This window comes from Chlamydotis macqueenii, chromosome 3 (assembly GCF_036417535.1).
Source record: "Chlamydotis macqueenii isolate bChlMac1 chromosome 3, bChlMac1.mat, whole genome shotgun sequence".
Classification (NCBI taxonomy): domain Eukaryota; kingdom Metazoa; phylum Chordata; class Aves; order Otidiformes; family Otididae; genus Chlamydotis; species Chlamydotis macqueenii.
In genome coordinates, this window is record NC_141558.1 from 114,141,202 (window position 1) to 114,157,514 (window position 16,313).

Genomic DNA, 16,313 nt, shown 5'->3' on the forward strand with positions numbered 1-16,313 from the left:
TTGTGCGTGTCCTTGTTACAGGGATTGACATTACATTGACAGCAGCTTAGAAGATCCCGTCTGTAGCAAGTGACTTTGCTGATTAACTGACACTCTGCATTTGACAGTTGCTGCAAGGTTCTTTCCTCCTTCAGCCTGTGAGAAGAAATATTGGTTTTTATAAATTGATGCTCAACCAACTGGTTCTGTCATTTGTAGGATCGGTGATGACATGAAGCTGACTGACCTGGAGCTGGTCAGGCTGGCAAACAATATTCAGGAGTTGCTTTATAATGCCTCTGATATCTGCCACGATCGTTCAGTCAAGTTTCTCATGGCAAGAGCAAAGGTAAGGAGCTTGGGTCAGACTGTTGTTGGTGTCTCATTCTTGATGAGAATTTACTCCAGAGTTACTGGTTTAATGAGCAAGAGTTCTGAAATAGCATTCTCAATTGAAATTAAGTAACTATTCCTGCTGCCAGAGGCGCTTGTTATTAATGCCCAGAGCACACAAACATTAACATATCATGTCATTGTAAGGCAGCGTAGGTTTCTGCTACTTTTTTTTTTCCCTTTTTAATATTCCGACTTGCTGTCTGTGAAGCTCCATGCAGAGAATACTGCTTGCGCTGTAATCTGCCTTCTCTGTCCCGTGTAGGGTTAAATAATGTGCCTCTTAAAATACTAGTAGCTGTCAGACATGCTGCCTAGTTATTTCTTTACATCTCTGAATTTTTGTGGTGTTATGTCTCCTTACAGTGGTTTTCTTTGCATATAGGATGGCTTCCTAGAGAAGCTGAATTCCAACGAGTTTGTTGCTCTTTCCCGCTTGATGGAAGGCTTTATTTTAGATACTGAGCAGATATGCGGCAGGAAAAGTATGTCCTTGCGAGGAGCGCTTCAGAGTCAAGCCAATAGATTTGTGAATAGATTCCATGAGGAGAGGAAGACGAAACTAAGGTATCTCTGGGTAGAAGATATTTCTGTTCATTCATGAATAATCTTACCAATCATATGCCAGGCAAACACAATCTTTTGTTGCCTAGAACACTAGTAAGCCAGTTGTACTTAAGAGCAGGGGGCAAGAAACTGTATTAAAACCCAATTATTTTCAATTGGTTTAGACGTTTACTGTTTTCGTAGCTTACAGACTGGATTGTTCTACAGTTATCTAAATAAGGACAGTAATAGCTACAGGAAGTACTCAGGACTGGCATTGAAGGGCAGGATTGCTCTGTTTCCGGGGTTAAGTAACTTCAGGATAATTCACTTCCAACTGTTTAAAAAAAAAAAATCGAGAAACAATCAAACATAACCAAACCCGAAACCAACAAAACCCAACTCAAAAAACCTCCAACAACAAAAAAAAGAATTAAAAAAACAAACAAAAAAACAAAATTAAAAAAAAAAACAAACCCAAACCAAACCACTTGGGGCATAGCCTTCCTAGTAACATATATCAAGTGTTTTTGCTCTTGTCCATCAAAAGCTCTTAAAATTCCAGTATTTACACGTTACTTCACTGGCAGTGATATCATAAGGATCTTTATTGACTAGTGTAGTCTTTTGTCCTCTGTGATAGATTGAATGAACAAATTGTAAGATCTCCAGACGAACACAGCACGGTGTTTTTCTGTTTTGCTACTGACAATTGTTGAGCACCTCTTTCTAATTAGGATGAATAATATAATAATTTGGGCCATTGACTTTTTAAAAATTACTGTAGTTTTGATTCTACAGCATTACAGGCATGAGAAGTATCAAGACAAGGCATTTCATTTGCTCAGCCTCCTCTCTCTTGTGTTTATAACTAGCCTGCTGTTGGACAATGAGCGCTGGAAGCAAGCTGAAGTTCCGGCCGAGTTTCAGGATCTTGTCGATTCGGTGTCAGACGGCAGAATTTCTCTCCCTGAAAAGAAACCACCAGGTATGTATCTTGCAGTCCGACTGCTAACTGAATTCATTAACAGCAAATGCTGCTATTGAATGTTGCTGGACATATTCTGTTGTCACTCTTGGCCTGTGTTTGCTCATTGTCTTCTGTCTGGGGGGATCAGAAGGAAGTTGATACCGTTTTTTCTTTCTTTCTTTCTTTTTTTTTTTTTTTCTTTTTTTCCATTACCAGTGTTGAAACTTCTTGTGCTGACCATAATAGATTCTTTCTTTATTTCTTTTTAACCTACTTAGGTGTTAGCACAGGGAGGGAGTTACTTTTTTATACAAGTATTCCCAGTGTAGAGGCTTAACAGCCTTTGCACAAATTCAGTTTTTCCCCAGAACATACCACTGAAGTATTGCGAGGGACCAAGGAGCATGTGTGTGTGCTCAGCCCACCTTGTGTTAAAGCTTGCTCCTTCCCACTACTTCATCTGCCAGTTCCTCAAATGAAAGGCAGCATGCTATGTGGCTGCTTATGGAAGTGAAAACTCATGTACATTCAATTATTTACCTTGCCACAGAAACCTCATTTGACCTCAAACAAGTCACTTTTTTCTCCTCATGCCCTATTTCCCCGTGTGCAAAATGCGAATGCATAATGCATTCTTACCTTGTGAGGATTGTCGGCCAATATTGCAGTGATGAATGTGTGTGAAGAGCTAGAACAGGAAGAAATTGAACACTGAATTTTTAGAAAATAGCATTTTTTGTGCTTGTTTTTATTTCATCTCCTCCCTTTTCCTTTCTTGTTAAAATGTCTAGCTACTGAAGAAAGAAAGCCAGCTGAATTCCTTATTGTTGAAGGACAAAAATATGCAACAGTTGGGTAAGGTGCACTCTTTTCTATTAGCAGTGGGTTAGTTGGCAAGAACTTTTGAGTAGAACTGCGATGAATGCTAATAGCTTTAGCAATCTTATTTAAATAATAAAACACTTCTTCCACAGGCTAGTTTCTATTTAGTTCTCAGTTGTAAAACATTGCAAGCTCTTCTGTACATGAAGAAGCTGTTTCTTCTGTGAATGACTAGGCTGAAATTTATGGTTTCACTTGAATATGTTTTTTTCCAATTATTTCATGAAAACACAGTCATGAAAATACAAATTTGTCTTCATAGCATGCTGTTGTTATTTCTTGCAGTATAGGTTATCTCTGGCAAAATACATGAGTCCACTACCAAATTATTACCTCTTTATTCAGAATAAGAAATAGGATATGGGCTATCTCAGAAGCTGCATACACTGTTTCTTGTTGTCCTGATTGCTTTGGATTGGAAAGTAGTTTCTTAAAGCTGGTTGTATCAAACACATTTTAAAATATATAATACTCGTGTGCTTCATTCATTTAAAAGCATGCTGTATTTCCAAAGACTGTGAGACTTAAGCATTAAATATATATGAGAGTGTGCTTGAGGAGGGAGTAAAATCTGGAGATCTCGCTCCCCAGAGGCCCAATGTCAATTTACCCTAAACTTAAAAGTTCTGATTTACATAATGTCTTTGACCAGTTGTCACTTTATGAGTTGCTTCATGGCGATGAGTCGTTGTTCAATTATGAGCAAGCTGATGGCTCAGAACTTCCGTGCCAGCCAGCTGATATCACTGCGAAAGAGCATTTCAGGTCAAGTAGGAGCATTTCAACATACTTTAAAGGACAAAGTTTACTTAATAGACGATGTGTTTGATTAATCTGTATCTGCTCATTTGAAGCTTGTTATATTTAGCTCCATGAAGCAATGCTCAGCTTCATGTTGGTGCAAATATTTGTTTAGTTCTGCACACTTCTACATACAGTTATGTTGTATTTAATAAAATAAAATGCATCCACCAAAAAAAGCCAAGATGTTCCACCAAAATTTTTCAGGTGTTTATTTTCAGTTGATTGTTCATCATCTTTCTGCACTCTACTACCTAAAGGAAGAAAGATATATTTTATTTTTTGAAATGTTAAAATATCTACCCTGAACATTTGATCTTGCCTTAGTTTTCTTGCCTTTTGTGTATTTGAATTCAAAGGAGTGTACCTGCTCTTTGTGGAGCCTTCCTAATTCCATCCAGTAGCTCCCAAATTCTCCAGTCCCTCCTGAATTCAGAGGAAATTACAAGTGTTGAGCATCTTTGAATATTTGGTGCTGTTTCTTCACAGCTGCCTTCTGTCTTTGGGACTCCTTAGTGTATTCATTACGTTATTTTCAATAGTGATTGTTGTCTACATTCTGTGGATTTTATATACTTGCTCAAAGTTGATCAGAATGATGCAGTGGTGTAAGAAAGGAGCTTTGGATTTTCTGTCCCCTGCCAACATCTGCTTGGAGACTTCTTTTTCCACAGTAGCTTTTTTGGAAATTAAAAAGTTATGCCAGTAAACCTCAGAGATTTTTCTCTCATATATGTTAAGTCCTTTTTCTACATGCCACTCTGTGGAATGTGTATTCTTTATAACCATCTTCATGCATATTTTCTTTTATATTCTACTTCAAATTCATATAAGTTAGTGGGTTTATTTAATGCTTGAATCTCTAGCATTAGGTAGGTTTCTATCAACACGACTGGCCTGTGTTTGATTTTTTCAGCATCTCCTGTGCACTGAGATGACATATTTGGCTGTTTCCTCTCTTGTAGGACAGTATTGCTGTTAATAAGAATAATCCTGGAGTACTGCCAGTGTGTGGATAACATTCCTTCCATCACTACTGACATGCTTACCCGCCTGTCTGATTTACTGAAGGTATGGCTCCATCTATGCTAATCAAGGCTGTTCAGGGCAGAGAACGTGTCTTGCTCTCTGAAATGGTTCCCATGCTTTTATGATTTCATGTAAAAGATATAAATTGTCTAAAAATTATTGCATTTGTTACTGTGCCATAAGGTAGCATTTTAAGGTAAGGGCATTAAAGATGCAATTTGTTGTGTGAATTAATTTTGGGAAGGCTGTCTTTCCTCTTGTTCACCTGGGATATTGGAAATCCCATCTAGTAGTGTTTGTCATTGCTGCCTGTCCTTCAGGCTGGATGTAGGAGTAGTGCTGCTGAAGAAGAAGCAATTTGATCTCAGATGTCACAGAGATATATCTATATTCAGGAAGGAAACGAGTTCCTTGGTTTTTACAAGTCAGTAGAGGTATATTCAGTAGAAGCATAAAAAAAATAAATACTAGATGAAGCTTCTGTTGTAAAATGTAAAGATGATGAAAAACCAGGACTGTTTTATCATTTATTTCTCTCTAGAGAAGAGGAAAGCTGGTAAAGAACAGATACTGCAAGGTAATATGAATAAATAATAATAATAGGAGTGCCTGAAGCACCTTAAAACTTTGGTTTTATATCTATATATCTATATCTCTATATATATATATTTTTTCCAAAGCTGAGCAGGTAAAAGATCAACAGATTCTACTCTGTAAGAGTGTATTTTACATAAGTTGGGGAGGGAGGGGTGGGTGGCAGGCAGGCAGGCAGCACATCCAAGGAAATGGACCTTTAAGTAATCTTCCTGTTGGTAGTTCTTAGCCGAATAACCAGGTGCAGGAACAGTCCTCTCTGTAGTCATTACTTGGGTTCATCCACAAACCTTCCCCTTTGAAAGCACCATCCAAGATGAATCAAATCAGTCTGGGACTGGGGATACCTCTCTTCACCTCTTTTCTATAGCTGCTACTTCACCTGAGACTTGCAGCACCTTTTTCTCGGCAGGCAGAACAGCAGTACGTGCCTCAAACTTGACCAGATTTGCATCTCTGTGTTACTTCTCTATCCCTACCATATCTTATTCTAGCTCTAAGTCATTTGTGTTTTTTATTCCTTGGTATTGAAACATCATGTGTAGTTTAATTATTGTATTTCCTGTCTGGCAGCAAGGTGCCATCAGTTAGAGAGATGACAAGAACAGCTAGAAAAATCAAAAGGTCATTTATTACTCTTTGAACAATGTAAGAGCCACTCAAGGTGTCCTTGCAGATCGCTATACTTTTTATTTGACAACTGTCAGAGCTAGCAAATTTTGAAAGTAGTGAGAGCTAGTCTTTATTGTAATGGAAGCTGCAAAGTGTTCCCAGGTAATGAAATTCTGGAACATTTGGCTGCAACCAGAGTGAAATGGCATCTGTGTATGAACATGATCGTAATTACTGGAGTCATTTAGCTGGTGCAGATAAGAGAAGGTTGGCAGGCGTGGTGCTGGAATGCAGACATGCTTTCCTCCTAGCAGTCACAAGGAGGGGGTGTTGCTCTTTTGATGTTTCAGGTATGCTGCTTCCTTACTGCTTTGCCTGCAACAGGCTAGCGGTAACAGTCGTATCTGCGAAAGGCAGGGGGAGAGAATCAGTGTCTGTCATCCTTTATAGAGCATGTTTTTAATCTGCCACACAGTCAACGAGTTGGCGCTAACCTGAGCTAAATACCTCAGAGCAGCTTTGGCTGTGTAGGATATATCTGACTTTGGCTCAGTGGATCTACTTCTAAAGTCCACCAGGAGGCATAAGAAAAGGTTTTGCTTTTCAGGAGGAGGAGATGAAGTGAATGTCAGACAATTTCAGATGCTGACTTCTGTCTGAGAGCAGAGTAGATCATGCATCTCAGGTCAGGGGCCATGTGTAGTTCAGGTTCAGTTGCGGCACTAGGTCTCAGTTGCTTTTCTGGGCCTGGATACACTACTCTGGCAGCCCAGAAGCAGATGTGTGGTGTTCACAGCGTATCCTCTCCTCCACCACGGTGGTCCTGAGATTTGTGACTGATGCTGGACAATAACCAGAAAAATTCTTTCCTGTTTTTACTGAAGGAGGGTTGAAACTTTTGGATTTGTTCTCGCATTGTCATGAAGCAAGACCTGTGGAGCAGAATTGTGGTCGAAAAAAAAAAAAGCCCTGTGGGAGGGATATCCTCTGCGTTGCAGAGATGAGCTGTAGGGCAAACTTGTCACAATTCCTTGTGAATCTTTCTTCAGGTGCAGGAGAAAGGGCCAGCTCTCTCTGTAGGTTTTGCCTCCCAGTTTCCACCCCAGTGTGAACAGGACAGTTCTGTTCAAACATGAGCCCTGGGACTTCTGCTCTCCATTCAGAGCAGGAATCAGGGACAACAGCAATGGCTCCTTCATCTCTGCTGTGTCACCCAAGCCAATCTAGAATATCTGGTGTCTCAAGCTGAGTGGTGGAGCAGGATTCAAAAATAAGGCAGAATATATTAACAGGAAGTGTCTTTCTGTCCAGAGACCTTGCTGACCTGTGTGCATTTTGTAACTTTTCTCCTGGAACTAAGTTAGGAAAGTGAAGTCATGAGTTGTCCACTATACCTAGAATTCCTACAGAAATGGTTTTTGACATGGCTTAACATCATCTGTGCGTGATTTCTTAATCTTGGTGTTTTATAGGTTTGCAAACAGATTCAGCCATCTCAGCAGCAGTGAATTTCAGTGCTTTCAAGTCTTCTTTAACATCAGCAGTGGGGAAGGTCTAGAGCCAGAGCAGGAGCTTGTTCTTGTGATATTTTCCATTCTGATACTCCACTTATGTACTCTGCTTAGCAAAACTAGTGAGATCCTTATCCTTCACTCCATCCAAGGCCCTGATTTGATAAGTACATTTTATAGATTTCTAGTACAAAGGTGTTCTTGTGTACAGCTTTCAAAGTAAGGCTGAACATAGCGAGACTGCAGCAAGTCTGACTTGCTGCTTTTCTTTCACACTGAGAGAAGCCTCACCCAAAGGTCTCATAGAGAAGCAGAAATTAGTCCCTGAATTGAAGTCACTGAGTGGCTAACTTTTGTTTTTAATAACAGTATTTCTACTTCCCTTTGCTGAAATGCTGCCTTGAGTGCTTTAGCATAAGCTGAGTAAAAAAAATACTATGGGCCAATAAGTACTGAGAGTGGTGAAGAAGTTCCTTTTGTCTTGCTGGTTAACAGTTGTGGGCTCCTGTAGTAAGAAGTATGTGAAACTCTGGTACTGGCCTTCGTAATAACGTGTTTAATCTTGCAGAATTCTGTTGGTGATATTTCTAAACTGTGGTTGTTTGCAGTTGTTAAAGAGTTAGCATGCATTTTCGCTATCTTTTTCTTTCTCACAGTATTTCAACTCTAGAAGTTGCCAACTAGTGCTTGGAGCTGGTGCATTACAAGTTGTTGGTTTGAAAACAATCACTACAAAAAACCTGGGTAAGGATTTCTGTATTTAAAATGTCAAAGCTTGCTCTGCTTGTTAAAAACAAACAAACACAAACCCCCCCTAAACATTTATGATAAGCTATGTTTGTGTTGTGGTGCCATGCATGGAAAACAGAGGATGATGAGACCTTGCTGGTTAGAGAGTAAAACGTATTTGTAAAAGCTGGTGAATTGTCTGATTAAGGGGTGCAGTAAAATCCATCGAATTCCTTTGCTGTCTACTGGATAACTTCAAACGTAAAGCTTCACTGTGTTACGTGAAGGAAGCATAAGAACAAATATACAGGCAAATACTCAGTGTTCCATGAAAATATTTTGACTATGGAAAGGTGTAATTACTTTTTCAGCTGTGGCTTTGGCATGCTTGGGCGCTGCTTAGTGTTCAGATCTTGAGATTGGAGGTATGTAGGTAGAGGAATGCAGCCAAACCTCTGTTTCTTCCTGCGTTTTGCTGAGCTGTGCTGTCCCCTCTGCCCCGTGGTGCTGTATTCTGTAACGCCATGTCCGCATACAGCTCCTGCGGGTTATAACCGCGTGTCAGTAACGCGCGAAATGATTTCTGTGGGTTGCTCTGAATTTAGATAGTCTTTATGGGGCTGAGTGTCCCTGTGCAGTCAGGTAACTTAAGACTCTGTGTGCTGAATCTAAACTGTGATTTGGGCTTTAAGAGTTTCTCATTTTCAGTGTGCAGCTATTTAGCTGAATTACCAGACCCAAGTTACACACCTGCACTGAAAAGCTGGGGAGAACTAGGCGCCCAGTTCCATGCTACAGAAAAGTCTGAGGTGCTACTCAAGACTCCCAGTTTAAACTGTCTCCTGAAATTAAGAGCCTTTGGTTGATGGGTTGAAGCAGGTGTTTGAACTTGCAGTTCCCATGTTTCTAGGTGTCCTGATTACCAGTCTGCATTTCCCTTTTTAAAAGGAAGTAGCTTGAGGAGGATGGGTTGAGAGGCTTCCTCCCAAGGGGTCACAGGCCATGGTGTTGGAGCAGACACAAATGAGCAGAGAAAAGCTCGGTCAGGTCTTTGCTCCAGAAGGCTTGGCCAATGTGGTGACCACCGTTTGTCCTGCTGCTGGCTCAGGCCCTGATGGGCACAGGAGAAGCTCAGTCTTGGGAATCCTGCCGGCACTGCAGGCGGGAGCTGGCTCTGGGCAGCCAAGCACTGGCAGGGCAGAGTGTTTATCTACACCTCCCACAGAAGAAACATTTGATGCCTTGAGAATATGGCTGCTGAGGTTAGGTAACTGATGAGTCGGGTCTTTTGAGGTCCTTGTGATGTCTGCATGTGCTTGGGGCTCAAAATGTCAAGTAGACACTTAAAGCCTCTTGTAAAATTAGTCCCTTATCCCTTATCTTACAGAAGCTGGGTGTGAATAGCCAGGTACGAGTCTGGCGTCTTCACTGGGTGGGGTTTCCCAGTGGAAAGTAGAAACAAATGCTTACCTTTTTTCTTTTTTTCTTTTTTTTTCTTTTTTTTTTGGTGTCAGTTCTCTTATTTATGTTAAAGGAGATACAGTCTGTATAAAATTACTGTTCTGTAATAATTATGTTATTTTTCTTTCCCTCTCTCACATCTGGATTTACAGCCCTTTCTTCACGTTGCCTACAGCTAATCGTACACTACATTCCTATTATCAGGGCTCATTTTGAAGCTCGACTGCAGCCAAAGCAGTTTAGCATGCTCAGGCATTTTGACCACATTACAAAGGTAATTCTTTTGGCATTTCCTAATTAAACACAAAGTTCTGCTTTTTGCTGTACTCTTAAGAATATGAATGCCATCAGATAGTAAATAAAACCTGCTTTCTTCCATTACAGGATTATCACGACCACATAGCTGAAATTTCAGCAAAGCTCGTTGCCATAATGGATAGCTTATTTGACAAACTATTATCCAAGGTAATGATTTATGGAAATAATTATACACTCTAAATTGCAATTGGAGGTCTCATTGTGTACAGTCTGGATGTTTCAAATGGAGTCTTAAACTTTCCTTATGAGGAATTGTTTGAACTTCTTTAAACTGTATAAACACAAAGCTCTCTGCTGGACTTGGGAATGTGTTTTGTCTTAACATTTGCCACCTGGGTGTCATTTGCCTTCAACTCCACCAAAAAAAAAAAATTGTTTACTCCTTCAGCAGTGACAGAAATGCTTTGGCTGGCGCAGATGCTCTGGTGTTTAGAAGCTGAAGTGCTCTCCTACCCTCAGCAGTTTTATCCACCGGCAGCTCTTGTCTGCAGTCAGGCTGAGCCAGTTCCCATTTCCTCCTTTTCCCGTTGTGCCTCTTTGGAAGTGGGGAGCATGTAATTTCCTGCAGCTGAGGAAAAAGCAAAAAACTGCTGAGAAGGAAGAAACTGGTTTGTTTGGTTTTTTTTTTTTTTGAGGCGAAGGACCAGCCCATCTATTGGGCTGCAGGCCTGGGGACTAGAGGTCTGTGCTTAGCAGTTCCTGCTGCGTAGCAGTGCTAATAGCTGTCCCATGAAGTGCTCTTAGTGTTTTTTAGGGGGCTGAACACTTGTCAGTGGAACATGTTGGTCCTGGGCTGGATCCACTCACTTGGACTCATCTCGAGGCAGATGGCACTCGGAGAGACTGCTCCCAGGTGGCACCTCCTGGGCCCACAGATCTGATAGATAAAGTACATGAGCTTTTAAAGCTCAATGTTTTGCTTTGAATCTTATGCTCTTAAGAAAAATAAGAAGCTGTTTCATGAGAGAAAAGAATACAGTTCTTTACTGACTAATTTGATTGATCAACCTGTGCCAACCTCGTCCTTGTAGGAGCTCGTGAGAAGCACAGGATCTCCCTGGTGGAGCATGGCTTGGGGACCGGCTGGTGGGGGCTGCAGTGAGGCAGCTCTAACAGGCAGCATTTCTGTCTTCCTTGCTGTTTCTATTATTTTGTTATATCCTATTATTTTGTTGTTTATTTTATGTTGTGCTTTTTCTTTTCATGTGTTTCTTTGGGCTATCAAATAGCGTTACCTAAACTTAGTGGGGAAAAAAACCCCAAAGCACTTAAATTAAGATTCCCCGCCCCCTGTTGTGTTTACACTTTTTAAAACATGTTTATGCCCTTTTCTAAAAATCCAGATAGTGATTTGCTGCTTTTTTGGGGTTTTTTTTCCCCATATAAAAATACCTGGTCTTTGAAGTAACAGGGATTTTTTGGTCACTTTACCTCTTATCTAAAGGATAAAATAAAGGACAAATGCAAGAGTTTAGATTACTGATAACTAAACAAGTTAGCCCACAACAAACCAGTAACATGGTTTATGTTCTTAGAATCATAGGATCATAGAACAGTTTGGGTGGGAAGGGACCTTTAAAGGCCATCTAGGCCAACTCCCCTGCAAGGAGTGGGCACATCTCCCTTCACAACAGACCCTGCTGAAGAGTTTCTCCCTGTCTTTCCTATAAACTCCCTTTAGGTCCTGGAAGGCTGCTCCCCAGAGCCTTCTCTTCTCCAGGCTGAACAGCCCCAACTCCCTCAGCCTGTCCTCATAGGAGAGGTGCTCTAGCCCTCTGATCATCTTTATGGCCCTCCTCTGGACCCTCTCCAGCAGATCCACATCCGTCTTGTGTTGGGGGCTCCAGAACTGGGCGCGCTACTCCAGGTGGAATCTCACAAGAGCAGAGTAGAGGGGCAGAATCACCTCCCTCGACCTGCTGGCCACACTTCTTTCAATGCAGCCCAGGGTGCGGTTGGCCTTCTGGGCTGCAAGCGCACATTATTGGCTCGTGTTGAGCTTCTCATCCACCAGCACTCCCAAGTCCTTCTCCTCAGGGCTGCTCTCAATTCGTTCTCCACCCAGCCTGTATTTGTGCCTGGGGTTGCCACAACCCAGGTGCAGGACCTTGCACTTGGCCTGGTTGAACTTCATGAGGTTGGCACGGGCCCACCTCTCCAGCCTGTCAAGGTCCCTCTGGATGGCATCCCTCCCCTCCAGCGTGTCGACAGCACCACATAGCTTGGGTCGTCAGTGAACTTGCTGAGGGTGCACTCTATCCCACTGTCCATGTCGCTGACAAAGATGTTAAACAGGGCCGGTCCCAGTACTGACCCCAAGGAACGCCACTCGTCACCGGCTTCCACTTGGAGCCATTGACCACCACTCTCTGAGTGTGGCTGTCCAGCCAATTCCTTATCCACCAAGTGGTCCGTCCACCAGATCCATGTCTCTCCAGTTTAGAGACAAGGACAATGTGCAGGACAGTGTCAAATGCCTTGCACAAGTGCACGTAGATGGTAGGTAGTAAGTATCCATCCCTTATTGTCCTTTCATCTTTACAGCCCGTTCTTCTCTTGAGAGCTGGCACAAGATACAAACTGAGAATATTGCTGTCCTTTAGTGCTCTTAAAGGCTTGAGTGAGGGTGCCTGGCACACGTGAATGCAACCCACACAGGGAGAAAAGGAGACCATGTGTTGATTTCCCTCCATTCCTGACATACCCTGTAATTGGTCTCATTTTGTTCCTGCAATAATGAAATCTTGGCACTGAAGGCTGTGAAGAACATGAAAACAGGAAATTTGGAAATGGGCATGTCAGTATGTTCTTTGTTTTGTCTGTTTTTGTGAGAGTCCAGATATTTCAGTGCCGTGTGGATAAAGTGGTCTCCTCCTTGAAAGTGTGTAAATCTGAATGAGTAGGCCAGCAAGTTTCATAGCAGTGCGTGTCCAGCATGCTTTACAAACAAGTACTGCACGGTCTAGAAACCTGCTTTGTAGGAGACAAACAGTAACACGGACAAGTTACTTTCGCATTTCCAGGCTCTGTTTCCCTCTGGGAGATCTGTGGAACACGAGCAATCTTCACACAGCGCCGCCACGATGAGGCCGTGCGCTCCACGAGGCGTTTCACAGCATCACAGGCAGTTCGCAGCATCTGTCTATTAACTTTGGCAGGGCGATAAAACAGGAATAACAGCTGTAAATAACGAGTGAAAAAGGCATGGGTTTTAAAAAAGGGATGAATGTTCGTGGAAAAAATTCAGTGTGAGTTCTTAGCTTCTCTTGGAGCTTACTGTCTTGTGACTGTTTGGACAGAAGAGCAGTAAATTTTTGTCTGACCCCTCATGGTATTACACGCTGCTGACCTTAGCTGGAGATCAAAATGGCCAGCACCTTGCAGGGCTGGAACTCGTATTTCTTTCTGGTGCTGTTGCTTTTCCCCCATCCCAGTAGTGAGTTTGATTTGTCTGTAGTCGTGCAAGAGCCATCGCTGCAGCTTGCCAGTTCCCTTTGGCTTTACAGCAGACTGGTAAATTGTAAATTGTTTGTGGCCTGACTCTCATATCTTGAGGCACAATCCTGTACGCTGTGCAGTTGTCCCACGCAGGGAGCAGGGCTCCTGGGCCAGAAAGCACTATTTTTCTGCCACTTCTGTTAGAATTAGGTCATTCGTTTGGCTTTTCCATAGACTTTCTCAAAACTTCCCGTTTCTTTTTTTCCTCTTGCACTCAGGCAAGCTTTGTTCTCTTTCACAATTCAGGCTAGCATGAGAGAGAGCATCTGCTCCCATGTGTGTGTAAATAATTCAGTTATAGTGATTCAGCTCTTCCATTGAATTGTGCAAGGCTTTGTGGGGAAGTGCCACCCTACCAAAGGCGACCAGTGTTGAACCTCGGCCCGCGCTAGCACGGCCTCTCTGCCAGGAATTGAAGAGCTGGCTTTGCTGTTCCTGGGACAGTTCTTCTAAGTGCTTCTGAAATCACAATCAGATCTTCCCTATCCAGGGTGGGAACGTAAGAATTTTGTTCCTTTTGTAGCAAATCTCTTGCGGTCTGGTGGTTTCCAGTGTCTTGTTTCTTGGATCTCAGTGACTGGGAGAAGAGGTGTTTTCTACTTTGTTTTCCAAGGTATTTCTGCAACATTTTTGTGTTTTGGTTTTTTTTTTTTCTTTTTTAGTGGCCAATATTGAGTTTTCAGGAGCTTCCATTTCTTTATGCTTCCCTTTACTTGTTTCTTGAGAAATATGGGTGTATGTGATCTTAGAGAAGTAGGTTTTTTTCTCATGAAGTACTTGAGGGCCATATTCATCAGAGGTAGGATTTGTCTGCCATTGACTCACACAAATCGAAGGAGAAGCTAGCAGGCCACGTGGCGGGCATCTGTGTAGCTGGCACGGTGATTATTCTCTCTGCGTCTGTAGTTCATACGGTAATGGAAACCAACAAACAGTAGTGAGCAAGAGAAGCGACTCAGACTAACAAAGTTGAATAGATGAAGTTGGGAAATCCTCAGGTTTCATACTGATTTGAATGTTACTGTTTGTCTGTGAAGCAGGAAGTGCTAAACAATTGTATGATGTGAGTCCTTGGCTCAGATCATATCCAGCGACGGTTTTAATTTGTGATACTCTGAATGAACCTTGATTCATGACATCGTTAGTAACACAGGGCTTCAGATGGCTGTGGAAATTTTCCTTTATAAACTGTTTTAAGGTGGCAGAAAGGAGTAACTGGTTTTGTTTTTATTTCCAGTATGAAGTGAAAGCTCCTGTTCCTTCAGCATGCTTCAGGAATATCTGCAAGCAAATGGCAAAGATGCATGAAGCTATATATGATCTCCTTCCTGAGGAGCAAACTCAGGTGAATGTTATTTTTGAGATTCATGTGACATCTCCCTTGCAAATGCACATGAACTTGGTAAAAGGAGAGACTTTTGCTTTATTTGGGGGGGGAAATTCTTTTTTGAGTCTTTGCGAAACCCACACATTAAAGGGGTTCACAGCAGTCACGTAGACAGCTCGGTCTGAACTGAAGTGTTTGGATGTGCAGGGAGAGCGATGAGGCACACAAGAACAACTGACTGACTCCAGCATTTTGAGCTGCATTTTAATGTCTAGAGAGCTGGATCTTCAGTTCGGGAGTTAATGCTGAAATTCTACACAAATGGCAACACTTTGGGGCTCGAGTACAGCCCTTCTAGGGAATTCTTCTGTAATACTGCTCAAACTTAGTGGCTTCTGAAGGTCCCCAAGTGTATTATGCAGCCAAGTTGTACCAGATGTGCTTTTTCAGTATTTTGCTGCAGAGTTGTAAATCCAAGGACAGGAAGGACTGATGCAGTCACTGAATGCAGTAAGTTGTAGTTTATCTTTTGCACTAAATTAAATGGTTCCTTCAAACTGTTTTTCATGCTTTCTCTTGAAAAAAAAACTTTAAGTGGTTATAGTACAGGAAAGAGATTTGTTATCTTCTGGCCTTAATACAAGTTGCTAGATGCTTCAGACAACAGGGAAGAAAAATTCGTGCTACAAAGAACGTGTCCTCTAAGTGCCCAACGTAACAAATAAGTGAGGGTGTATATTACACACCTCTCGTATGTTATAAATTGTGTGTGGCCAGAAAGGTTAGGAGGCGGAAGGACTGTCAGAAGGGAAAATCACATGAGCTGCAAAACCAAACCCAAAAGTTAGCGAGGTATTTCCTCTCTGTAGGCAATGATGCAAGCCTGGGGATGGTTCCTCACTCTGGTACTGTGGTTTCTTCTAGATGTTGTTCTTACGAATTAACGCAAGCTACAAACTTCACCTGAAGAGGCAGCTGGCCCACCTAAACGTAGTCAATGATGGAGGACCTCTGAATGGGTATGTTTGGGCACTTTTTCTTTTTTTTTTTTTTTTTTAAACTCCTTAATTTAAATAAGCAGACTGTGTCTTGTGCAAGAAAGTAGTGATTGCAGAGTGCCGCCGTGCTCTGTGTTTTATTATGTCCCATTTGGAGCTTTCTTACAGTAAGGACATGACTTTTAATGACTTTCCATAGTAACTAGGAATGCAGTCAGCTTGATAATAGACGGGGATTTGGGCGTTGTCCTACTGGAAACCTGCTGTAGGTTTCCTCAGTTTGTGGTTTCCTTTTTCTCCTTTTGTGTGACAGCAGTAGCCCAGAGTTTAATTTACAAGAATTGTGAGATTCATGAAGCAGTTTTGAAACGTGGATGATGACTAACGGCGCTAGCAAAGTAAAAATAGGAAAAACTGGTATTTCATTTGTGCGATGAGCAGCTTCTATGCGGAAATTGTTTTTACAGCAGAACTAGATCTGAAACAGAGATTATGCTCACAGAGCTTTTCCCCTTTCCTGCCCTCGCCCAACCCTCCATCACCACAACAGTCAGTGGTACCCCTCCTGAGGGGGTGTGGCTGGTCATGCCTGGCATCCCACACCTCTCAGGAAAGCGTACAGCCTCTCACAGGCTGAATCCTATGGAATTCAGGGATTTTCCCCT

General features: G+C 42.1%; 1 protein-coding gene across 4 annotated transcripts in view; it reads left to right on the plus strand.

Annotated features, from left to right (window-relative positions):
* The window catches only part of VPS54 (VPS54 subunit of GARP complex), a 53,866-nt gene that overhangs the window by 34,882 nt on the left and 2,671 nt on the right, over nucleotides 1-16,313 (plus strand). For all 4 annotated transcript variants that reach the window (XM_086743487.1, XM_086743488.1, XM_086743489.1 and 1 more), the window contains 10 exons: nucleotides 199-328; nucleotides 758-939; nucleotides 1,794-1,906; nucleotides 2,680-2,743; nucleotides 4,537-4,642; nucleotides 7,974-8,061; nucleotides 9,660-9,781; nucleotides 9,892-9,972; nucleotides 14,561-14,668; nucleotides 15,575-15,669. In XM_086743487.1, coding sequence (XP_086599613.1) covers nucleotides 199-328; nucleotides 758-939; nucleotides 1,794-1,906; nucleotides 2,680-2,743; nucleotides 4,537-4,642; nucleotides 7,974-8,061; nucleotides 9,660-9,781; nucleotides 9,892-9,972; nucleotides 14,561-14,668; nucleotides 15,575-15,669 — 1,089 coding nt within the window. The remainder of the gene's footprint in view (nucleotides 1-198; nucleotides 329-757; nucleotides 940-1,793; nucleotides 1,907-2,679; nucleotides 2,744-4,536; nucleotides 4,643-7,973; nucleotides 8,062-9,659; nucleotides 9,782-9,891; nucleotides 9,973-14,560; nucleotides 14,669-15,574; nucleotides 15,670-16,313) is intronic.